The sequence below is a fragment of the Oncorhynchus mykiss genome, chromosome 10 (genome assembly GCF_013265735.2).
Source record: "Oncorhynchus mykiss isolate Arlee chromosome 10, USDA_OmykA_1.1, whole genome shotgun sequence".
Taxonomy (NCBI): Eukaryota; Metazoa; Chordata; class Actinopteri; order Salmoniformes; family Salmonidae; genus Oncorhynchus; species Oncorhynchus mykiss.
The window spans coordinates 19069778-19095817 of NC_048574.1; the positions used below are offsets into that span (position 1 = coordinate 19069778).

Below are 26040 nucleotides of genomic sequence, written 5' to 3' on the forward strand. Positions count from 1 at the left end.
TGGGAAACTAAGTGTGAGATAGCAAGCATTATGACTCCTTTCTCACACACACACTCTCTCTCTCTCTACCTGGAAGAAGGTCATGGTGGACCCTCCCTGCATGGTGCCGTACTCTATGGTGGTCTGGTCCGCCAGGTCATCCACAGACTCGATGGGCACCTCCATCCTGTGAACGGTGAGGAAGGCAGCCAGGTTGGCTGTGTAGGAGGACACTATGATCAGGGTGAAGAACCACCTGCAGCAGGAAGGAACAGCACAAGCTGCTTAGTACACAGGAAGGCTCTCCATTAAGCGCAAGCTCCATTTGCGTATTGAGGTGCAAGTCTTGTTTAGCGCGAGACAGTCAAATTGGTTCATACAGCGTGGTAAGCATGGAGTGCATCAATACCTGTGTGTGTGTGTATCAATGTGAATGGCCAATGGTTATTTTTGTGTTGGCAAATGTACAACGTCTGTGCGTATTTGCGTGCCGTTGGGTCAATTCAGTCCCTATGTAGGGGTTTCTTGTGTAGTCTACTCACCAGACAGCGCTGAGGCAGCGTGTGGACAGGGCATGGGGGGTGATGGCTGAGCCTTGCTGCATGAACCCCCCTACAGGGAACCACAGACTGTTTCCCAGAGTGTACTGGTTCAGCACCAGTTTACAGGGCCCCCGCAAGCATGGCTCAGAACTACACCACTCATATGGCGTTAGCCTTGGGAATAAAAACCGTGTTGTCATTGTAGGGAAAATTATAGTATACATCTATGATCATGTTGAATAAGCACACAACAGAAGAAAACGATTTGAAAACACGTGAGATAAGATACAACTTATCTAGCTAATTTTAATTTGCCGTTTTCAAATGATTTCCTCCCTTTTGTGCCTACCAGACAGGTCGCAAAATGTGGTGTGGAAAGTAGACAGCAGCTTCAGAATAGAGCACTTGTTGCACTTCCACATCACTGCCAGTACAGATGTGGTCAAATATTTTGGCACCCTTGCACTTTACAATGGAGTGGAATGGTACAGAATGTTCTGTTTTTTATGTCCTTTTCAAAACTGGTTGAATACCACAGTTGAGATATTACAGAGTAAACGAGAATCATTGCCTCTAACCAAATGAATTCGAACTTTGAATAATTTAGTCCAGCCCATTTTTGACATGAAAAATCTCAATTTCAGTTCAGATACATTTGTGTGTGTGTCCTGTGTAGTTGTAAATCAAACGTGTCAACATCCAATGCTTTTTCAATTTCAACCTATTTTAGAATAAATAGTGAATCATGCAAGGGTGCCAGTATATACAGTTGAAGTCAGAAGTTTACATACACCTTAGCCAAATACATTTAAACTCAGTTTTTCACAATTCCTGACATTTAATCCCCGTAAAAAATTCCCTGTTTTAGGTCAGTTAGGATCACCACTTTATTTTAAGAATGTGAAATTTCAGAATAATAGTAGAGTGACTTATTTCAGCTTTTATTTCTTTCATCACATTCCCAGTGGGTCAAAAGTTTACATACACTCTATTATTTGGTAGCATTGCCTTTAAATTGGGTCAAACGTTTTGGGTAGCCTTCCACAAGCTTCCTACAATAAGTTGGGTGAATTTTGTCCCATTCCTCCTGACAGAGCTAGTGTAACTGAGTCAGGTTTGTAGGTCTCCTTGCTCACACACGCCTTTTCAGTTCTGTCCACACATTTTCTGTAGGATTGAGGTCAGGGCTTTGTGATGGCCTCTCCAATACCTTAACTTTGTTGTCCTTAAGCCATTTTGCCACAACTTTGGAAGACCCATTTGTGACCAAGCTTTAACTTCCTGACTGATGTCTTGAGAGGTTGCTTAAATATATCCACAATTTTCCTTCTTCACGAAGCCATCTATTTTGTGAAGTGCACCAGTCCCCCCTGCAGCAAAGCACCCCCACAACATGATGCGGCCACCCCGTGCTTCACGGTTGGGATGGTATTCTTCGGCTTGCAAGCCCCCCCGTTTTAGCCTCCCCCTTTTTCCTCATAACGATGGCCAAACAGTTATATTTTTGTTTCATCAGACCAGAGGACATTTCTCCAAAAAGTACAATCTTTGTCTCCATGTGCAGTTGCAAACCGTAGTCTGGCTTTTTTATGGCGGTTTGGAGCAGTGGCTTCTTCCTTGCTGAGTGGCCTTTCAGGTTATGTCGATATAGGACTCGTTTTACTGTGGATATAGATACTTTTGTACCTCCAGCATCTTCACGAGGTCCTTTGCTGTTCTGGGATTGATTTGCCCTTTTCTAACCAAAGTACGTTCATCTCTAGGAGACAGATCGGGTTTCCTTCCTGAGCGGTATTAAGGCTGCGTGGTCCCATGGCGTTTATACTTGCGTACTGTTGTTTGTACAGATGAACGTGGTACCTTCAGGCGTTTGGAAATTGCTTCTAAGGATGAACCAGACTTGTGGAGGTCTACAATTATTTTCTGAGGTCTTGGCTGATTTATTTTGGTTTTCCCATGATGTCAAGCAAAGAGGCACTGAGTTTGAAGGTAGACCTTGAAATACATCCACAGGTACACCTCAAATTGACTCAAATTATGTCAATTAGCCTATCAGAAGCTTCGAAAGCCATGACATCATTTTCTGGAATTTTCCAAGCTGTTTAAAGGCACAGTCAACTTAGTGTATGTAAACTTCTGACTCACTGGAATTGTGATACTGTGAATTATAAGTGAAATAATCTGTCTGTAAACAATTGTTGGAAAAATTACTTGTGTCATGCACAAAGTAGATGCCGGTACCGACTTGCCAAAACTATAGTTTGTTAACAAGACATTTGTGGAGTGGTTGAAAAAATATTTTTAAGGAATCTTATCTAAGCGTATGTGAACTTCTGACTTCAACTGTACAGTATGACCACATCTGTAGGTGTCAGTGTTGAGCTGCACACTTACCTGGCCACCAGGAAGAGCACACAGCTGACGATCAGGTAGGCCAGCAGCAAGAAGAGCCATACGCCTGGAGAGAAGGGGTCTAGGAAGGACCAGTAGCCTGGTCGACGTGTCTAAAGAAGCAAGAACATAAATAATTTAGCTTGGACAGTACCTACGTTCACTATGTTTTCACTTCGTCCATCTATTGTTTTGAAGCCAGACTGAGAAGCGGAGTGAAACAAATAGTGAAAGTAGTGTTCAGTCTGGATCCACCAGGCTATAAAGCCATTCCATGGAGATTCAACAGTTGCCAGGATAGTTCTATTCACTCATTGATATGGTTGATGAGAAACAGTGAATTGGGGTACACTCAAAGTTTCAGCATAGTTATATATTACATTTATGAGTCAGTATTATGATCTAGTGCCTCTTACAACAGTTGCCACCAACCTGGAGAGCCCAATTGTCACCAACCCTGGTCCTGGAGAGCTTCAGGGTGTGCAGGGTTGTGTTCCACCCCAGAACTCTCACACTGGATTCACCCAATCAAGGTCTTGAGAATTAGTTGATGATTCAAAGCTGGTGTGTTAGCACTAGGTTAGAAGAAAAGGTTGCACTACCTGTAGGCTCTCCAGGATGCTCCGGGTAGAAGTTGCAATATGATCTAGGACAGGGATTCCCAAACTTTTTCACTCGGAGCCCCTCTTCCAGCAATGAGGAACATAGTCACATATTTTTCCATGGGCACAAGCACGGTTCAAGAATTGTGTAAAATGTTGCAGGTTTAAACCGTATTTCCTGCAATTCTACACATTTTGTCATGTATAAGGTGAATTGATGTGATATTTAAGTGACCAAAAAAATTGCGCAAAAAAAAAATGAAATAGAAAAACGTTAGCTGACATGGGCTAGTTGATCTGGACATTTCTGAAAAGTTATAAATAGCTCTCTAAGGTATGCAATGACTAACATGACAAGAGGAACTGATGATGCACTGCCCAATTTTGAAATTGTACCTTATGCATTCTACTATGACAAGAAGAGTAAAAAATATATATACATACATACAGTGCATTCGGAAAGTATTAAGACCCCTTGACTTGTTCAACATTTTGTTATGCTACAGCCTTATTCTAAAATTGATTAAATAGTTTCCCCCCCTCATCAATCTACATACAATACCCCATAATGACTAAGCAAAACAGGTTTGTCGATATTAAAAATAAAATAAAAAGTTAAATAATGAAATATTACATTTACATAAGTATTCAGACCTTTTACTCAGTACTTTGTTGAAGCACCTTTGCAGCAATTACAGCCTTGAGTCTTCTTGGGTATGATGCCACAAGCTTGGCACACCTGTATTTGGGGAGTTTCTCCCATTATTCTGTGCAGATCCTCTCAAGCTCTGTCAGGTTGGATGGGGAGTGACCCTGCTCAGCTATTTTCAGGTCTCTCCAGGAGATGTTCGATTGGGTTCACTCTGGCAGGGCCACTCGAAGACATTCAGAGAATTGTCCCAAAGCCACTCCTGCGTTGTCTTTGCTGTGTGCTTAGGGTCATTGCCCTGTTGGAAGGTGAACCTTCGCCCCAGCCTGAGGTCCTAAGCACTCTGGAGCAGGTTTTCATCAAGGATCTCCCTGTACTTTTCTCTGTTCATCTTTCCCTCGATCCTGACTAGTCTCCCAGTTCCTGCTGCTGAAAAACATCCCCACAGCATGATGCTGTCACCTCCATGTTTCACCGTAGGGATGGTGCCAGGTTTCCTCCAGACATTCAGGCCAAAGAGTTCAATGTTGGTTTCATCAGACCAGAGAATCTTGTTTCTCATGGTCTGAGAGTCCTTTAGTGCCTCCAAGCAGGCTGTCATGTGCCTTTTGCTAAAGAGTGGCTTCAGTCTGGTCACTTTACCATAAAGGCCTGATTGGTGGAGTGCTGCAGAGATGGTTGTCCTTCTGGAAGATTATCCCATCTCCACAGGGGAACTGTGGCCGGGCGGCCAGCTCTAGGAAGAGTCTTGGTGGTTCCAGACTTCTTCCATTTAAGAATGATGGAGGCCACTGTGTTCTTGGGCACCTTCAATGCTGCAGACATTTGCCTTCCCCAGATCTGTGCCTCGACACAATCCTGTCTCGGAGCTCAACGGACAATTCCTTCGACCTCATGCCTTGGTTTTTGGTCTGACATGCACTGTTAACTGTGGGACCTTATTTAGACAGATGTGTACCTTTCGAAATCATGTCCAATCAATTTAATTTATCACAGGTGGACTTTTAATCAAGTTGTAGGAACATCTTAAGGATGATCAATGGGGGCTGCAGGTAGCCTAGTGGTTGGAGCGTTGGGCCAGCAACCGAAAGGTTGCTGGATCGAATCCCTGAGCTGACGATATAAAAATCTGTCATTCTGCACCTGAACAAGGCAGTTAATCCATTGTTCCCCAGTAGGCCATCATAAGAATTTGTTCTTAACTGACTTGCCTAGTTAAATAAAAAGAAATATATGGAATCAGGATGCACCTGAGCTCAATTTTGAGTCTCAAATATGTTTGCACACAGTTTGAGAACTGATCTAGGATCAGCTGCAAAAAAACTGACCCAAGATCAGAGTCTAGGGGCAACTTCATTCTATATTTCCTCCTGGACTAAAGTTGGTTACCATTGTTTAAGATGTTCTCTAAGCAAGGTTTTGTGTGTGTGTGTGTAGGTGTGTGTGTGTCTCACCATGTGTGCTGTGTACATGATGCTGATGCCCAGGGTCATGAAGGGTTTGGAGAAGTCAATGACCTTCTCTCTCTCTGAGGTGATGGTGAGCCCCGCTACAGCCAGGTCAGCTTTCTGGAAGAGATAACATTTAGCCAACTGCAGTGTTAGCCTACTGCAGTTAGCGAAAGGTAAATATGGCAAACCGGTCCTGTGTGGCTCAGTTAGTAGCACATGAAACGTCAGGATTGTGGGTTCGATTCCTGCTGGGGCCCACCCACACAGAAAAATTCAGCATGCGTACTGTTGTTTGTACAGATGAACGTGGTACCTTCAGGCATTTGGAAATTGCTCCCAAGGATGATCCAGACATGTGGAGGTCTACAATTTTTTTTTATGAGGTCTTGCCTGATTTCTTTTTGATTTTCCCATGATGTCAAGCAAGGAGGAACTGAGTTTGAAGGTAGGCCTTGAAATACATCCACAGGTACACCTCCATTTGACTCAAATGATGTCAACTAGCCTAACAGAAGCTTCTAAAGCCATGATGTCATTTTCTGGAATTTTCCAAGCTGTTTAAAGGCACAGCCAACTTAGTGTATGTAAACTTCTGACCCACTGAAATTGTGATACAGTGAATTCTAAGTGAAATAATCTGTATGTAAACAATTGTTGAAAAAAATACTTGTGTCATGCACAAAGTAGATGTCCTATCCGACTTGCCAAAACTATAGTTAGTTAACGAGAAATTTGTGGAGTGGTTGAAAAACGAGTTTCAATGAATCCAACCTAAGTGTATTTAAACTTCTGACTTCAAATGTAGTGTAGTACTTTTACCAGGGCCCCATAAGTGCCATTTTGGGCGTAGCCATACTGTTACCCTAGTGCAGTTTCCATGAGGCAGTAAAAATTCCCATGGCCTCCCATTGGAATGGATCACAAATGACAACACACACACACAGTGCAGTGGGTAGCAAATGAAAGTGCAAAGCAGTGACCCCCATAGATCTTAGTATCAGACCTGGGTTCAAATACAATTTTAAAATGTTCATATACTTTGAGAGTTTGCTCTAGCCTGCCTAGTGATCATAGATGGGCAGGGTTTACAGTTTTGAGGCTATTCTATTGGTTCCATTGCACCAGGCAAACTCATTCAAGCAAAGATAAAGCGTTTGAAATTATTTAAAATAGTATTTGAACACAGGTCTGCTCATTAAAGGATGTGTCCATAAAAGCTTCAGTGATATTACAGAGACCTGGGCCAATAAGTGGAGAGATTGAGGCAGAGGACAAAGTCCTACTGACGTCCCCGTCCTTCTTCTTTATCCTCCGTCACCTCCTCAAATCTGAATTTCCCTCAACTCTGAAATTTCCCTCCAAATTGGAATTTCTCTACAAAAAATTGGAAGGAAAATTGGAAGGAGCGGTGGACAGTATCAACTATATACTGCAATGTATACAGTGTCCTCATAAAGTATTCATACCCCTTGACTTATTACAGCCTTATTTCAAAATTGATTACATTGGGGTTTTTCTCACCCACCTACACACACACACACACACAATACCCCATAATGACTTAGTGAAAACAAGTTTAGACATTTTTGCAAATTTGTGGAAAATTAAATACAGATAATCTCATTTACATAAGTATTAACACCCGAGTCAATACTTTGTAGAAGCACCTTTGGCTGCAATTACAGCATTGAGCCATCTTGGTTATGTCTGTATCAGCATTGGGGACTTTCTTCTTTAAGTTAGATGGGGAGCGGTGGTGAACAGCAATCTTCAAGTCTTTCCACAGATTTTCAATGGGAATTCAAGTCTGGGCTTTCAGATTCTTGTTCTGAAGCCATTGCAGCATTGCTTTGGCTGTATGCTTGGGGTCATTGTCATGTTGGAACGTATATCTTTGCCCCCAGTCAAAGGTTGTTTGCACTCTGAAGCAGGATCTCATTAAATATTTGCCTGTGTTTGGCTCCATTCATTGTTCCCTCTATCCTTACCAGTCTCCTAGTCCATGCCGCCGAAAGACTTCCCCATAGCATGATGCTGCCACCATCATGCTTCACAGTAGGGTTGGTGATTGGGTTCTTAGCACCTCCCTGATCAAGGTCCTTCTTGCCCAGTTGCCCAGTTTGGTCAGTGGGCAGCTTTAGACAGTCTGGGTAGTAACATATTTTTTCAATTTCCCAATGATAGAGACCACTGTGCTCTTAGAAAATTTTAACACTCTAGAAATAGTTTTATACCCTTCCCCAGAAAGAATTGTGATGAAGCACATTTCTCTGAGCTCTACAGACAGTTCCTTGGACTTCATGGTATAGTTTCCACTCTGACATGCACTGTCAACTGTGGGACCTTATATAGACAGGTGTGTTTCTTTTTAAATCATGTCCAAACAATGAAATGGGCCACAGGGGACTCCAGTCAAGTTGTAGTGACATCAAGGATGGTCAAAGGAAATTAGATACACCTGAGCTCAATCTGGAGTGTCATGGCAAAGGGCTGTGAATATTTCTGTAAATGTGATATTTCTGTATTTCATTTTCAATACATTTGCAAACATTTCTAAAAGCATGTTTTCACTTTGTCATTATGGGGTATTGTGTGTAGATGGGTGAGAAAAACATATTTAATACATTTTGCATTCAGGCTGTAACGTGGAGTACGTCAAAGGTTATAAATACTTTCTGAAGGCTGTTGTACCTCAACAGCTAATTCACAATATCTTGATTCTTCATTCAGATTCAATTAAAAATCAAGATATCTTGTTTGGATCCTAACATGAATGTATGTTTATTATCTGTAATGTTATCTTTAAAGGACAATCCCCTTCCAATGACTATTTCAGGAGGATGAGTAGTAAACATATCTTGTGGAATCAGCAAAAACATACTCAGCCATCACCATGTTTTGAGACGTCTTGAGACACAGGTGATGGCTGGGTATGAAACAATAACACTACAACAGGGTTTTTATATCATTTATCTTCTCCTACCTACAGGTGGTATAACTTGTGACTGCAGTACCTGTGACATCAAGACATCACCTTACCCTTACTATACAAACATAAGTGAATAGAGAGGGAGAAGATTTTTAGCCACAATCACACTGCAACACTCACTCAGTGCTCACCCTAGAGATGAGCTCACCCACCATGCCCGTCCAGGTGCCGTTGGCACTGGGCACGCCGTACACGCCGTCCGCCACCAGCCGCAGACGGTAGCTGAAGTGCAGCAGCTCGGCCAGCTCTCGCAGCAAGTCTACACAAAATCCTTCGTAGCGCTCGTTGCCCTCCAGGGCCTGGTGTTCGGGCCTCAGCATCACGTAGGGGTTCTCCTGCATGAAGGGGCATCAGACTGGTGCAAGCTGAGATGTGTGTATATGTGTGTGTGTGTGCAGGGGGGGGGGGCAGTTTGTGCATGTGTTAACGTGAATTCGCATGCACTGGTGTGTCATCACGAAGTGCTTCCGTCATCATGAAGTGCTTCGAGAGGTTAGTCAAAGACCATATCACTCCTCCCTCCCCGACACGCTCGACCTTCTCCAATCTGCCTACCGCCCTGACAGATCCATGGATGATGCAATAGTATTGCACTGCACACTGCCCTTACACACCTGGACAAAAGGAATGCATATGTGAGGACGCTGCTCATCGACTACAGCTTGGCCATCAATACCATAGTGGGTTATAAGCTCATTACAAAGTGCAGAACCCTGGGTCAGAACTCCTCCCTATGCAACTGGGTCCTGGACTTTGATGGGCCACCCTCACTTTACACTGATCCAAAACACGGGGGCCCCACAAGGCTGCGTCCTCAGTCCCCTCCTGTACTCCCTGTACCCACAACTGCGTGGCCTCACACAGTTCCAACTCCATCATCAAGTTCGCTGACGATATAACAGTAGGCCTGATCACCAACAATGACAAGACAGCCTAGAGGGAGGAGATAGGTACTCAGATGACATGGTGTCAGGGAAACAACCTCTCCCTCAACGTTAGCAAAACAAAGGAGCTGATTGTGGACTTCAGGAGGAACCAGGCTGGACACGCCCCCATCCTCATCAACGGGGCCACTGTAGAGCTGATCAATAACTTCAAATTCCTTGGTATACACATCTCAGAGAAGCTGAAATGGTCTAACCCCACGCACCAGGTGTCGCAGGAAGGCCAACAAGGTTATCAGGGACCCCAGCGCCCAAGCCATGTCCTGTTATCCCCGCTTTAATTATTCAGACGGGGGCAGTACAGGAGCATCATGGCAAAAACTGAAAGACTGGCCAATAGTTTCGACCCTTCAAACCATTTGGGTGCTGAATAGCCACTACTCCCCTTATGGACCCTCCCCCACCCCTCATTACTCCCCCTCATGGAAATGTACCCGCCCACACACTCAACTCTCATTTACCTTACCTGCTGCTCCCCTTATGGACATTCTTTCTGCTGCTGCCCTCTCCCCCACCAAAACAACATTCATCACTGTCACAGTTGTTAATATGTGGATAATCTTGTGACAAAGCTTAAATTGAAATTTGTTTTTTATTTTCGTAATAAGGCTTGCTTCCCGCTTATGGCTAGAAAGAAGCTTTTTCAGGCCACTTCTCTCTTTAATTGATTATGGTGACTTGTTGTATATGCATGCAACCTCCTCCGTCTTACAGAGACTGGACTCTGTTTATCATGCATCCTTGCGCTTTATTACAAATGCCAAGTCACTCACCCACCATTGCACATTGTACCAAATGGTAGGTTGGACCTCACTTTATATGCACAGAAAGATACAAATATGTGTTCATCTACAAAGCCCTTTTGGATAAACTCCCTCTTTACCTCTGTAGTCTGGTCTCCTTCACCACCAGCAGTTACCATACCCGGTCTGCTAGGTGGTTGCTACTTAAAGTCCCCAGGACATTCACAGTATTAGGCAAGACTGCCTTCTCTTCTTGTGCACCAGACGCATGGAATAATCTACAATCCATGCTTCATCTAGATATGTTAGTGTCACTGAATGAATTTAACATATTGATGGGAGACTGTTACAGAGAAGTGTAAATGCTTTTTATATCCTGTATCATATTGTTGTATGTTCTAATTATTTAATGTTGTTGCCATCTTGGCCTGGCCTCCCTTGAAAAAGAGACTGGGTGTCAATGGGCTTTTCCTGGTTAAATAAAAGGTTAAATAAAATAAAAAAATATCTAAAAAAAATATATAATAATTTTGTTTTGTTTTTACTCAATGGTCATGCTGCTGCTCCCCCTATGGTCATCCCACCCCCTCAACAGTCTAATCTGCCTCCACCCCAATGGACATTTATTTATTCATCACTGCCACTAAGCTGTCATTATGTATGTATTATGTATCGTGCTATTTATATAGTTGTTTTTATGACAATTTTCCTAATTTTATTTCACTTAATCCTGCATGTTGGAGCTCGAAGTCTAACATTTTCGCTGTACCCTGCAATCAAACCTGCAACCCTGTACATGTGAATATTAACACTCTGAATATGAATGTGTGTATTGTGGTTGAGTGTATTTGCATGGTTCAGACTCAGCACCAAATAATAGCTATCTTGCAAGAGGCTTCAAACTGATGTAACCTTGTGTGTGTGTGTGTGTGGTGTGCATGCCTGTGTCAGAGAGAGAGTGGGAGTGTGTGTGCGTGTCTGTGAGAGAAAGAGAATGGGAGAGTGTGTGCGTGCATGTGCATGCCTGTGTCTGTGAGAGAGAGGGAGTGTGTGCGTGTGTATGCATGTTTGTGTCAGAGAGAGTGGGAGTGTATGTGCGTGTCTGTGAGAGAAAGAGAATGGGAGAGTGGGTGTGCACGTGTGTGTGTGTGCGCACGTGCGTGGGTGTGCACGTGTGTGTATGCCTGTGAGAGAGGAAGTGTGTGTGCGTGTGTATGCATGTCTGTGAGAGAAAGAGAATGGGAGAGTGTGTGTGTGTGTGTGTGTGTGTGTGTTAGGCTAGCCGTGCTAGTGTGATTCATAGGTCTCTCGACCATGACTCCTGCCCTCCCTTGGGTCTCCCTCAGTTCTTCTCTGTGTTTCCATCAGTTTCTGACTAGGCTGCTTTATTAAAGCTCTGAGCCAATGCGTTTCTCTCTCAGTTGAGCCACACACAGTCGTTAATTCACAATATATTTAACTCACTTCATTAAGATAATGACTCAACATTTCCCACCTGTGTTAATTTGAGACTTGAGGTAATGAAGCAGCCTGCTTTAGGTTGCCTGGGATGCCAGATGGGCGGGGTCAGCAGTTTCGCAACTATTCTATTGGTTCCATTGTGCCAGTCAATTAATATGCAAGCTGAAGGCCATGTACAGTAAGCCTATGTATGTAGCCAAGACAACCAAATAGCAATGCCGCACACACACACACACACACACACACACACACACACACACACACACACACACACACACACACACACAGTGTCTACCAATTAAAAATTAAAAACAGTAGCTACCAACTACAGTATTCTGGCTGAATCTACAGTTGATTGAAGGGAAGAGGTTCATTTGATCATTTTTCTGTCTCCATGTAACAAAATGATGAGAAAATTCTAGTCATGCGCCGGTATTTCATACCCAGTGGACCAGGTCAAGCAAACGCAAATGAAGAAGAGACAGAGTCCATGGAGAATGAGCCTTGAGGAATTTCAATTTTTTTAAGGGCACCAATTAGGTTGTACCTCAAATAAGAAGACACGCCAGTCTCTCATCTACCGAGGTCAACGGTGAAAGCGTCTGGAACACTTGGTATGCTTGTGCTTAATTGAGTTGGCAGATGGATTAAAAACAAGAAGAAGGTAGTAAAAAAAGTAGTAGAGCCAAAATCAGTGTCGTGTTCACTAGGAGCGAAAGCAAACAGGCTGAAACGGGGCGGGACTACCTGAAATTGTCCAATAAGAAATGGTTGTTTTCGCTTTCCGTTGCAAAACCTTTTTCTACAGTGTGCACTAATGAATACACCCCTGCAAACGTTGAAATAGTGTGGCGAAAAAATAAGCTGCACTCACCAAGATGGTGGTGATGGTGAGGGTGGTGTTGAACATGGTGCCGGCCATGATGAGGAGGTTGATGTTGCTCTCCATGGACAGACCGTGCTCCGAATGCCACTTACCAACCTGGGAGGGAGGGAGACAGAAAGAAAAGAGGAGATGGGTAGAGGGTTGAAGGAAAGAGATTGAGAGAAACAGGGTGGTGCTGTGCTTTCAAACCAAGGTGCATGCACAGCAAAATGAAGGTGAAAACATATTCAGCAACTCAGTAGTAGAAATTGAGGTATGTTTGAAAAATTCATATGTTATTGTTAAAACCAAAGTGTTTCGGCAAATACCTTCATCAGGATATTTCAGAGTTGCTGAATTTCTTTTCATCTTCAATGTTCTCCTCAGAATAGAAAGTGCAAGCTCATTCAAATTGACAGCTTCCGTCTGAGTGGCCATGGTTGGATTTGAATCAGAATTGAAGATACAGTTGGCTGTCTCATAGGTTTCATCCCAAATGGCATGGTTTCATCCCCTATTCTCTGTGAAGTGCACAACTTTTGACCAAAGTAGTATGAAAAGTAGTGCACTGTTGGGGATTAAGGTGCCATTTGAGAATATAGGGTATGGCTCCTTTCCTTCTCACACCATGCTTTGTGCTGAGTGAGAGGGAAGTGTTACAGTAGTCTTCTATACTGTTAGGGTTGCATAATTCATTTAACTTTTCCAGAATTTCCAGGTTTTCCCAAAATCCGGGTTGGAATATTCCTGGAATCAATAGGGAATAAGAAGGAAATCTGTGAATCCTCCAACTGGGATTTCTGAAAAACTTGTGAATGTTTGTTGAATTTTGCAACCCTAGACACATAAAAAAATAAAAAAAATACTACAGGACATACTTTAGAAATCTGTAGCATACTACACTACACACTGTAGTAGCCCTCGATCATGTGTAGTACTTACCATATAATTCTGTATTAAACTGTAATAAAACATTGTATATATACACTACAGACTGTATTGACATCTTAAGGAGATGATTGTGGACTACAGGAAAAGGAGGACCGAGCACGCCCCCATTCTCATCGACAAGGCTGTAGTGGAGTAGGTTGAGAGCTTCAAGTTCCTTAGTGTCCACATAACCAACAAACTAGAATGGTCCAAACACACCAAGACAGTCGTGATGAGGGCATGGCAAAGCCTATTCCCCCCCAGGAAACTAAAAAGATTTGGCATGGGTCCTGAGATCCTCAAAAGGTTCTACAGCTGCACCATCGAGAGCAGATGAACCATTTGGTTGCGTCACTGCCTGGTACGGCAATTGCTCGGCCTCTGAACGCAAGGCACTACAGAGGGTAGTGCGTACAGCCCAGTACATCACTGGGGCTAAGCTGCCTGCCATCCAGGACCTCTACACCAGGCGGTGTCAGAAGAAGGCCCTAAAAATTGTCAAAGACCCCAGCCACTCCAGTCATAGACTGTTCTCTCTACTACCGCATGGGAAGTGGTACCGGAGTGCCAAGTCTAGGACAAAAAAGGCTTCTAAACAGTTTTTACCCCCAAGCCATAAGACTCAGGTAATCAAATGGTTACCCGGACTATTTGCATTATGTGCCCCCCCAACCCCTCTTTTTACGCTGCTGCTACTCTCGGTTTATCATATATGCATAGTCACTTTAACTATACATTCATGTACATACTACCTCAATTGGGCCGACCAACCAGTGCTCCCGCACATTGGCTAACCGGGCTAGCTGCATTGTGTCCCACCACCCGGAAACCCCTCTTTTACGCTACTGCAACTATCTGTTCATCATATATGCATAGTCACTTTAACCATATCTACATGTACATACTACCTCAATCAGCCTGACTAACCGGTGTCTGTATGTAGCCTCCCTACCTTTATAGCCTCGCTACTGTATATAGCCTGTCTTTTTACTGTCGTTTTATTTCTTTACTTACCTATTGTTCACCTAATACATTTTTTTGCACTATTGGTTAGAGCCTGTAACTAAGCATTTCACTGTAAGGTCTACCTACACCTGTTGTATTCGGGGGACATGACAAATAAACTTTGATTTGATATTTAATTTGCATATAACACATCCATTCCCCTCCCCCATATCCCAATTTCAAATCAGGCTTTATTTGACAAATGAAAATAATAGAGTAAAAATATTTACTACACAACAAACAAGATAAAAAAAGGAAAAGCTAAACATTTGTGTTTTAAGATCTCTTTGAAATAAACTCAGCAAAAAATAAACGTCTCCCTCTCAATGTCAACTGCGTTTATTTTCAGCAAACTTAACATGTGTAAATATTTGTATGAACATAACAAGATGCAACAACTGCGACATAAACTGAACAAGTTCTACAGACATGTGACTAACATAAATTGAATAATGTGTCCCTGAGCAAAGGGGGGTCAAAATCAAAAGTAAGTCAGTATCTGGTGTGGCCACCAGCTGCATTAAGTTCTGCAGTGCATCTCCTCCTCATGGACTGCACCAGATTTGCCAGTTCTTGCTGTGAGATGTTACCCCACTCTTCCACCAAGGCACCTACAAGTTCCAGAACATTTCTGGGGGGAATGGCCCTAGCGCTCACCCTCCGATCCAACAGGTCCCAGATGTGCTCTTCGCTGGCCATGGCAGAACACTGACATTCCTCTCTTGCAGGAAATCACGCACAGAACGAAGAGTATGGCTGGTGGCATTGTCATGCTGGAGGGTCATGTCAGGATAAGCCTGCAGGAAGGGTACCACATGAGGGAGGAGGATGTCTTCCCTGTAATGCACAGCATTGAGATTGCCTGCAATTTGGCCTGTTGACTGGAAATGCTCAACTAGTGTAGTGACACCTCTAACACTACGATGCAGTGCCTTAGACCACTGCGCCACTGAGGAGGACTGGTCTTGGAGGAAGTTGTGAGCATCCAAGCATTTAAATCACTAAGTCTAATTTATCCGTGGAGCTAGAATACTCTGGTGACACAGAAATATAGCAGTGAAAATAAATGCAGTGCTTTATGATAATGCTGCCAAGGGGTAACATATATCAACTGAACAGTATCGGACCCAAAATCGAACCTTGTGGAACGCCATATGTGATATGTATTTTCTCTGAGTTATGTTCACTAAGGGTGACATAAAAAAACTCTCAACCGGTTAAATAAACCAATTTGTGCCAACCATGAGTGAGAAACCCACATGCCAAGTATAGACCATATTATTGTGTTCCCTACAGGTTATGGAAAATGTGCTCTTTTAGTATTTGTCCAGTAGGTTTCCTCAAGGGGAAAGCCCCCACTTCTAACTAGAAGATAATAAAACAAAAACACTATAGCAAATACTACAGTAATGTCTGCAAAAATAACAGTAAATACTATAGTATACTACAGTAATATCCATTAAAAAAACACTACAGTGAATCCTACAGTAATGTCCACAAAAAAACTTGAGTAAATACTAGAGTATATACACACACACAATAGCTTTTAAACTATAGTATTTATACTATAGTAAACTATAGTATTTTTATGTGTGTACCTGCAGGTTAACTATACAGTACACTATACACATAAATAGATATTGGATATGGGTTTGCAAGAGTTTAAGAAATGTATTAATTTGGGTCACACATAATATTCTGGTAGCTTGGGAAAAAATGCAAATGACATTACATCATGCAGTATGCTCCATCCCAAATGTAACCCCTGGTTACAAACACTGCAGAAAGTGCACGTCGTCATACATTTAATTTCATGCGCAAAACACTGCTTCAAAGCCTAAAGATAAATTACTACCTTTACAAGTCATGCCCTGTAGACCAACATTGAAGTTTCCCCCTTTCGACATTTGGATGTCTGATGAAATTTGGCCTGTTGACTGGAAATGCTCAACTACAAATGCTTGCAATTTCATACTTAATCCTTTCACTATTCACAGGTTCCTATTGTAAGATACCTCTGAAAAGAACACTGGCAGGCAGACACACAATGTATTTGTGTCCTATGCAATGCTACAGTATCTAGGGAGGGCACAGCAAATCTGACTTTCCGTGACATCTTTTCATATCACAGAATCAATAATATTGATATTGTCATGTATTCTTAGCCAGAAGGAGACATCTCAGTAAGAAACAGAAAAGTATACATGGGAACAATTAAGAGAACATCTTAAAAGTAAAGAAAACATTTTGGGAAAAAACATTGATAAAACAACAACTAAAAGAGTGATAAAATCCCTGACTACAGGCTATGCAAAAATATTTTTAGAACCTAAATGCCGTCTACACCTCAACCCGACTATGTTGTGAAGCTTGGTTTTTGAAAGCTCTGCCCTAATTTATCTTAATCTTAGTATATAATCTAAAAGCAAATCTAAAAGCTATTAAAAATGTAAAATTAAAATGGTGGAGTCAAACATGTCACATTAACTGGAGGCAGGCATCGTGACAGAATAGCACTGGGCCCTGCATCTATGTCTGCCACGGCTTGTTTACAAATGCACTCTTCATGGTGAGGGATCAAAATAAGTTATTTCAAACATCGTTTCATATGGTAACTTCTTTTTCAAGATGCCTTCATGAAAAATGTACGAGCTAGAGCTCCATCTCACAACTTCCCCTTTAAATGTCTGCCAAATGGCACCTTATTCCCTATTTAGTGCACTACTTTTGACCAGGGCCATGGTCAAAAGTAGGGAACTACATAGAAAATAGGGTGCCATTTGGGACTCAGCCTAAACCTTGGCCTCAGACTGTAGCTCTTTATATATAGTTATACACAGTAAATCCCAGTCTGTTACAAAGTCAGTGGTTATTGTGTGTGCAGTGTAGCTTTACCTGCCTTATCCCCTCTGAGCTGCTCTGTACGACCCTCAGGGCGTAGTTGAAGCGGTGGCCTTTGCTGTTGAACTCTATGTGTCCAGTTAGACCTTCCAATTCTACCTGTCAAAGACAGAGCAAAAGGAGAGGACATACTGGGCTGTGCATCTCAATGAGAGCTCCAAATGGTATTGCATTAAAACATATACAAACACAACACAGTATATATAGTCTCTGTAAACAGCCATTGCTGCTGGGCAGGTCTGCCTCTATGCTATTGGGTAGAGAGCAATCACCGCAGCTGTTCACCCAATGTTAGTGGGTAAATGGACATCATCAAATCAAAACCCAACCTTCAATTTACCTAGTGCGACGCATGGATGTTCCAAACTCTGTTTTAGACGAGACTGACTTTATGACCAAAATGATCAAATTTACACTTCGTAGTCAATTTTGACATGAGAATAACTGTTTCTGACTCATATCGAGTTCATGTTCTTAGGGATTTGTTGCTTTTTAAAAGGCAGTGGCTCTTTAAAGCTAAGGATCCAGATCCTGTTCTTGCGCATGTGTTATTTTACACACACATTCATTTTTCTAATGTAGCTGCTGCTCACAGTCCCCCTCCCTTTACACTCTTCTGAACCATGTTTAGCCAATGTTTGCAATGATGATGAAAAAAGAACATTCAATTGCTAATTAGACTGCAATGGGCAAGTTAATTTTGCATCGCCGGGTGCCATAGTTAATTGCCATATGCTGATATCGTGGCGAGAGTAAATAGCTGCATGTACCTCAGCAGCTAAGAACATAAAATCGCTAGACTGCCTATTTGTGTCATGCTTATGTTTGTACGAACATGTATTTTGTGTAAAACATGTAAATAGCTGTATGCTATGTTACTCCGCTCCTGAAAAAACAAACATGCAATTGTGCTTTTACTTAGTAAGGCATGGAAGGCAATAGTTTGAACAGTTTTGTGTGCAACATGAAGTTTGTAGGATACGCTAGTGACGAGACAAAGGCAGTCAAGTAGGGGGAGTGGCAGTGGAGCACTCAGCACAGCAGCTAATTGGGCAGCGGTGTGGGCACTCAGCTACGTAAAAACAAATATTGTGTGGTTGCTGAAATATCTGTATTTTTAGCGTGGGCAAATTGAGATACAGAAATTCTGTATAGGTAGCCACTCTGTAAAATGTTTACACGCAAAGTAGTGTCTGGACAGAAAGGCACTTCAGAGAATCATGTTTTGGTTGGGAAATCATTGCTTTTAGTGCATATGGTTGACAGTGTGTACTGAGCTATTCTGGAGAGAGCATTCCAAGTTTATGACTAAGAACAGGACAAAGTCAACATGTTGCCGACGCTCATAATCGTATCTTGGCTTGGAGACCTTTACTCCAGGAGCAGTGTGATTCACTAGGGGACAGGCAAATGACAGGCCTGGATAACAGCCCAGATAGAGTGCATACTGTGTGAGAGAGACAGAGCACATTGTGTGTGTGTACATGGGTTGTGTGTGTCAGGGTTGGGCTCAATTCAAATTGAAGTCAGTCAATTCAGAATTGATTTTAATTTAAAATCCCCAAATTTCAAACCTTTTTTTCTCTCAAAGGTTTTTTTACTTGAATTTGTTTAAATGGTTCTACAGACAACAGAACAGGTAGAGGGCAGAACACACACGGATCCCCTACCAAAATCAAACCCACCCCAACCCCCATGCGCTAACAGAACACGCTTCCCCTACCAAATCAAGCCCCACCCCAAAACCAGACTTAAAGCATGCATGAGACAATGAGTAATATAAATCAAATAGTAATTTTTTATTTTAATTTTAATGGAGTTCTGAAATTAGCTGCGTCCATGTCTTCTACAAAGGATAGGAAAGGTTGCCAGATATTATAAAATTAAATTGTTGATCCCTTAACGAGTAGCGTATTTTCTCTAGCTTGAGATGTTGCATAACTTCCTTTATCCAAATGGATAAAAGTAGGAGGAAACCGATTCTTCCACTTAAACAGTGTAAGACGTCTAAATAGAAGAGTAGTAAATGCCAGCATGTTGCCCATAGAACTGTTTAGAGGGGTGTCATGATGTGGCCCTTTCTGGGAGTAGATCGTGGCTTTCCCCTCTCTCACTCTCTCCTACGCACAGGGTCTGTTATCTCAGGTCGTAAATTCCTGGCGGAGACTCTCTTCCCCTTTTCATGCAGAGAGGGAGACCACAGAGTGAATAAAGGATTTCACGTGGCCGAACTCCTACAGTGCCTTGCGAAGGTATTTGGCCCCCTTGAACTTTGCGACCTTTTGCCACATTTCAGGCTTCAAACATAAAGATATAAAACTGTATTTTTTGTGAAGAATCAACAACAAGTGGGACACAATCATGAAGTGGAACGACATTTATTGGATATTTCAAACTTCTTTAACAAATCAAAAACTGAAAAATTGGGCGTGCAAAATTATTCAGCCCCTTTACTTTCAGTGCAGCAAACTCTCTCCAGAAGTTCAGTGAGGATCTCTGAATGATCCAATGTTGACCTAAATGACTAATGATGATAAATACAATCCACCTGTGTGTAATCAAGTCTCCGTATAAATGCACCTGCACTGTGATAGTCTCAGAGGTCCGTTAAAAGCGCAGAGAGCATCATGAAGAACAAGGAACACACCAGGCAGGTCCGAGATACTGTTGTGAAGAAGTTTATAGCCGGATTTGGATACAAAAAGATTTCCCAAGCTTTAAACATCCCAAGGAGCACTGTGCAAGCGATAATATTGAAATGGAAGGAGTATCAGACCACTGCAAATCTACCAAGACCTGGCCGTGCCTCTAAACTTTCAGCTCATACAAGGAGAAGACTGATCAGAGATGCAGCCAAGAGGCCCATGATCACTCTGGATGAACTGCAGAGATCTACAGCTGAGGTGGGAGACTCTGTCCATAGGACAACAATCAGTCGTATATTGCATAAATCTGGCCTTTATGGAAGAGTGGCAAGAAGAAAGCCATTTCTTAAAGATATCCATAAAAAGTGTCGGTTAAAGTTTGCCACAAGCCACCTGGGAGACACACCAAACATGTGGAAGAAGGTGCTCTGGTCAGATGAAACCAAAATTGAACTTTTTGGCAACAATGCAAAACGTTATGTTTGGCGTAAAAGCAACACAGCTCATCACCCTGAACACACCATCCCCACTGTCAAACATGGTGGTGGCAGCATCATGGTTTGGGCCTGCTTTTCTTCAGCAGGAACAGGGAAGATGGTTAAAATTGATGGGAAGATGGATGGAGCCAAATACAGGACCATTCTGGAAGAAAACCTGATGGAGTCTGCAAAAGACCTGAGACTGGGACAGAGATTTGTCTTCCAACAAGACAATGATCCAAAACATAAAGCAAAATTTACAATGGAATGGTTCAAAAATAAACATATCCAGGTGTTAGAATGGCCAAGTCAAATTCCAGACCTGAATCCAATCGAGAATCTGTGGAAAGAACTGAAAACTGCTGTTCACAAATGCTCTCCATCCAACCTCACTGAGCTCGAGCTGTTTTGCAAGGAGACGGAGTCTACAGCCCACACAAGTGGCTCAGGTAGTGCAGCTCATCCAGGATGGCACATCAACGCGAGCTGTGGCAAGAAGGTTTGCGGTGTCTGTCAGCGTAGTGTCCAGAGCATGGAGGCGCTACCAGGAGACAGGCCAGAACATCATCAGGAGACGTGGAGGAGGCCGTAGGAGGGCAACAACCCAGCAACAGGACCGCTACCTCCGCCTTTGTGCAAGGAGGAGCAGGAGGAGCACTGCCAGAGCCCTGCAAAATGACCTCCAGCAGGCCACAAATGTGCATGTGTCTGCTCAAACGGTCAGAAACAGACTCCATGAGGGTGGTATGAGGGCCCGACGTCCACAGGTGGGGGTTGTGCTTTACAGCCCAACACCGTGCAGGACGTTTGGCATTTGCTAGAGAACACCAAGATTGGCAAATTTGCCACTGGCGCTCTGTGCTCTTCACAGATGAAAGCAGGTTCACACTGAGCATGACAATCTGGAGACGCCGTGGAGAACGTTCTGCTGCCTGCAACATCCTCCAGCATGACCGGTTTGGCGGTGGGTCAGTCATGGTGTGGGGTGGCATTTCTTTGGGGGGCCTCCATGTGCTCGCCAGAGGTAGCCTGACTGCCATTAGGTACCGAGATGAGATCCTCAGACCCATTGTGAGACCATATGCTGGTGCGGTTGGTCCTGGGTTCCTCCTAATGCAAGACAATGCTAGACCTCATGTGGTTGGAGTGTGTCAGCAGTTCCTGCAAGAGGAAGGCATTGATGCTATGGACTGGCCCGCCCGTTTCCCAGACCTGAATCCAATTGAGCACATCTGGGACATCATGTCTCGCTCCATCCACCAACGCCACGTTGCACCACAGACTGTCCAGGAGTTGGCGGATACTTTAGTCCAGGTCTGGGAGGAGATCCCTCAGGAGACCATCCGCCACCTCATCAGGAGCATGCCCAGGCGTTGTAGGGAGGTCATACAGGCACGTGGAGGCCACACACACTACTGAGCCTCATTTTGACTTGTTTTAAGGACATTACATCAAAGCTGGATCAGCCTGTAGTGTGGTTTTCCACTTTAAATTTTGAGTGTGACTCCAAATCCAGACCTACATGGGTTGATAAATTTGATTTCCATTAATAATTTGTGTGATTTGTTTGTCAGCACATTCAACTATGTAAAGAAAAACGTATTTAATAAGAATATTTCATTCATTCAGATCTAGGATGTGTTATTTTAGTGTTCCCTTTATTTTTTTGAGCAGTGTAGTTTAGGCTGGGTTCGTGCAGATAACCAACAATTTACAACATTTGGAATGAGACTGACGTAAAGGTAAAGAATAATTCATGAATAGAAGAAGGTTCTATAGGTCTCTTGAGCATCTTAGAAACCGTCTCAAATTGATAACCAGAAATCTGTCGATTTTGGGCATGTCCAAAACATGTGTAATAAAGTAGCAGGAGCCTGTTTACATCAGTCACAAGTGGGATATATTTCTGGTCTAAACTTTGATAATTTTTTACCTTTGACCAATGCAGCCGATTAACTATTTTAAATTGAATTACAGCATGTCTTAGACATATAGATGAAGTATGTATTCTCTGAAGCATACTCTACCAAGTTTTATCTGAAAGTTGTTCACCTAAATCCTTTAACCATTGGTTCTTAAGAGAGCTCAGGGACTCCAGATTGTACGAGTTTAATAACGTAAACAGTGCATTTGGAAGAAATTTAGACCCCTTGACTTTTTCCACATTTTTTTAATGTTATTGACTTATTATAAAATGTATGAAATGTTTTTTTCACCCTCAATCTACACACAATATCCCATAATGACAAAGCAAAAGCAGGTTTTTAGAAAATGTTGGGGTCATCGTCCTGTTGAAAGGTGAACCTACGCCACAGTCTATGGTCCTGAGTGTTCTGGAGCAGGTTTTCATCAAGGATTTCTCTGTACTTTGCTCCGGTCATCTTTCCCTCGATCCTGACTAGTCTCCCCGTCCCTGCCGCTGAAAAACATCCCCACTGCATTATGCTGCCACCACCATGCTTCACCGTAGGGATGGTGCCAGGTTTCCACCATGAGTGACGCTTGGCATTCAAGCGTAGAGTTCAATCTTGGTTTCATCAGACCAGAGAATCTTGTTTCTCATGGACTCCAAGCGGGCTGTCATGTGCCTTTTACTGAGGGGTGGCTTTCATCTGGTCATTACCATAAAGGCCTGATTGTTGGAGTGCTGCAGAGATGAGAGAACCTTCCAGAAGGATTTATTATTTTATTTAATCCATTTTAGAATAAAGGCTGTAACGTAACTTAATTTGGAAAAAGTCAATGGGTCTGAATACTTTCCAAATGCACTGTAGATCAAGCGTATGCCCCCTTTGATATAAGGTTTCACTTTAAAAATAGAATCTAGTAGGTTGGTGTGATGGGAAGTGACAAGAGTATGAAGATACCTGCAATTGCGTAGTTGTGTACCTGAAGAAATGGGATCGAGGAATATTGAACCTTTCAAAAGATGCAAAATCCATATCAATGTACATGTCGTTCAGTGAGGAGATTCCTTTCCCAGACCAGGTATGAAACACCCTGCCTAATACTGATGGAGAGAATGAATAGTTCTTTAATAATGGGGCAGAAGTTGAAAATTCACTGAGACCAAACGATTGCCTGGATTGTTCCAGAATTTTAGAGAATGTTTCTCAATAGGGTTTTTAGTGTATTTGGAAACAGGCTCAGCTAATGCAAGTTTTGAACAGAGCAAGGCAGCTAAGGAGGTGGGTCCATAGGAAGAGATCTTCGGGCCTGTAACATCAGGGATTTCTGTCATCCAATATAGAATGATATTTAGATTAGTGCTAGACTTCCGAAAGAGATCTCTGCAATACGCTTTTACGTAAATTGTTCCAGAAAAAAGCAGATATCAATTTATCTATGGATAAAAAATAAAAAAAACATTGTCAGAAAGATAGGAATACATTGAAATAAGTATAAAAACCTAGTTAATTCTTCCACATTTATAGAGATCTTTGAAATTGTGTGTGACCCAAAAATTTCAATTTCCGTCACTGAAGGGCACATGACTAAAATAGGTTTGCATGGCAGAAGGATTAATAGGCAGCAATTGACTTTGTAGATTAACCTGAGACCCAGATATTTCACCAAATGTCTTTAGTAGAACCTGGATCTCTAAAAGACCAGTTAAAAAAGCCTCAGACATCTATTATATAATGTCATCCACATAAAGTGAAACTTTATTCGAAGAGGGGGCTTAGAGCATACCATTGATAGTGGTGTTATTACATGGCTAAAGGCTCAATTGCAATGGCAAACAGCTGAGGGGATAGAGGACAACCCTGTCTTATCCCACGTAGAAGTTGGAAAGTATCTCTACATTGCAATTCTGTAAAGAAATTGGCCTCTATGAACCACTCAAGTTGTTTTTATTCTCATTATATGTGAAATACATGCTTGCCTCATTGTTGAGGGTAAAGACTGAGGAGTATGATTCCTCAAATATGGAAACCAAGAGAGGAGAGAGTTGATCTGATTATTTTTTTAATAATTAGCTTGGAAGTCCGTCTGGTCCGTCGGATTTACCACCCTGCATAGATTTAATTGCCAACACAATCTCTTCTACAGAGAACTGTTCTTCTAATTCAGCAGTTCTCAGGGTCAACAGTAGGAATATCTAAATTCTCAAAGAAGGTGTCAAGAAAGGTGACATTACCAGTGGATTCCGAAGTATATAATTGTGACCTCTAATTGACCTCTAAATGATCAATACATGTGTTACCCAGCCCATCAGTTCTCAGGTATGGTTTGATTTGCGGTTCTCTGAGCAGCTTTTTTCAGCTTGTCAAGTTGAAAGAAGATCAAACTCTGTATGAAGTGTCAAACGTTGTTTTAGTAAATCTGGGGATGGAGAGTGTGAATATGCCATATCCAAATCAAGATTTATTTGTAAGTTCCCCTAGGTATGGAATATCCTTCCTTAATTTTGCGCTGTACGAAATAATTTGGCCTCTTAGATCAAATCAAATTTTATTGGTCACATACAAGTGATTAGCAGATGTTTTTGCGGTAGTAGCGAAATGCTTGTGCTTCTAGCGCTGACAGTGCAGTAATATCTAACAAAATACACAACATATACCCAATACACACAAATCTAAGTAGGAATGAATTAAGACTATATACATATGGATGAGCGATGTCAGAGCGGAATGGACTAAGATACAGTAGAATAGTATAGAAAACAGTATATACAGTGGGGCAAAAAAGTATTTAGTCAGCCACCAATTGTGCAAGTTCTCCCACTTAAAAAGATGAGAGGCCTGTAATTTTCATCATAGGTACACTTCAACTATGACAGACAAAATGAGAAAAATAAATCCAGAAAAATCACATTGTAGGATTTTTTATGAATTTATTTGAAAATTATGGTGGAAAATAAGTATTTGGTCAATAACAAAAGTTTCTCAATACTTTGTTATATACCCTTTGTTGGCAATGACAGAGGTCAAATGTTTTCTGTAAGTCTTCACAAGGTTTTCACACACTGTTGCTGGTATTTTGGCACATTCCTCCATGCAGATCTCCTCTAGAGCAGTGATGTTTTGGGGCTGTTGCTGGGCAACACAGACTTTCAACTCCCTTCAAAGATTTTCTATGGGGTTGAGATCTGGAGACTGGCTAGGCCACTCCAGGACCTTGAAATGCTTCTTACGAAGCCACTCCTTCGGTGTGTTTGGGTTCATTGTCATGCTGAAAGACCCAGCCACGTTTCATCTTCAATGCCCTTGCTGATGGAAGGAGGTTTTCACTCAAAATCTCATGATACATAGCCCCATTCATTCTTTCCTTTACACGGATCAGTCGTCCTGGTCCCTTTGCAGAAAAACAGCCCCAAAGCATGATGTTTCCACCTCCATGCTTCACAGTAGGTATGGTGTTCTTTGGATGCAACTCAGCATTAATTGTCCTCCAAACACGACTAGTTGAGTTTTTACCAAAAAGTTCTTATTTATACTTTAAGGTGATTTAATTGAGAAAA

The 26040-nt window shown here is 42.3% G+C and overlaps 1 protein-coding gene and 1 non-coding gene across 3 annotated transcripts in view; one reads left to right on the forward strand and one right to left on the reverse strand.

Moving 5' to 3' along the window:
• LOC110533448 (glutamate receptor ionotropic, kainate 4) overlaps window positions 1–26040 on the reverse strand; it is a 95910-nt gene that overhangs the window by 3540 nt on the left and 66330 nt on the right. The window contains exons 10-16 of one of the 2 annotated variants that reach the window (XM_021617662.2): window positions 17447–17551; window positions 12626–12733; window positions 8756–8938; window positions 5618–5731; window positions 2916–3025; window positions 522–695; window positions 70–235 (exon numbers count right to left, since the gene is read on the reverse strand). In XM_021617662.2, the coding sequence (XP_021473337.2) occupies window positions 70–235; window positions 522–695; window positions 2916–3025; window positions 5618–5731; window positions 8756–8938; window positions 12626–12733; window positions 17447–17551 (960 nt within the window). Of the gene's footprint in view, window positions 1–69; window positions 236–521; window positions 696–2915; window positions 3026–5617; window positions 5732–8734; window positions 8939–12625; window positions 12734–17446; window positions 17552–26040 lie in introns of both variants that reach the window. The other variant, XM_021617660.2, reaches the window with a different exon arrangement.
• On the forward strand, window positions 15856–15908 carry LOC118937063. Its single transcript, XR_005034461.1, has one exon. It is a non-coding gene; the product is annotated as a U7 small nuclear RNA (small nuclear RNA).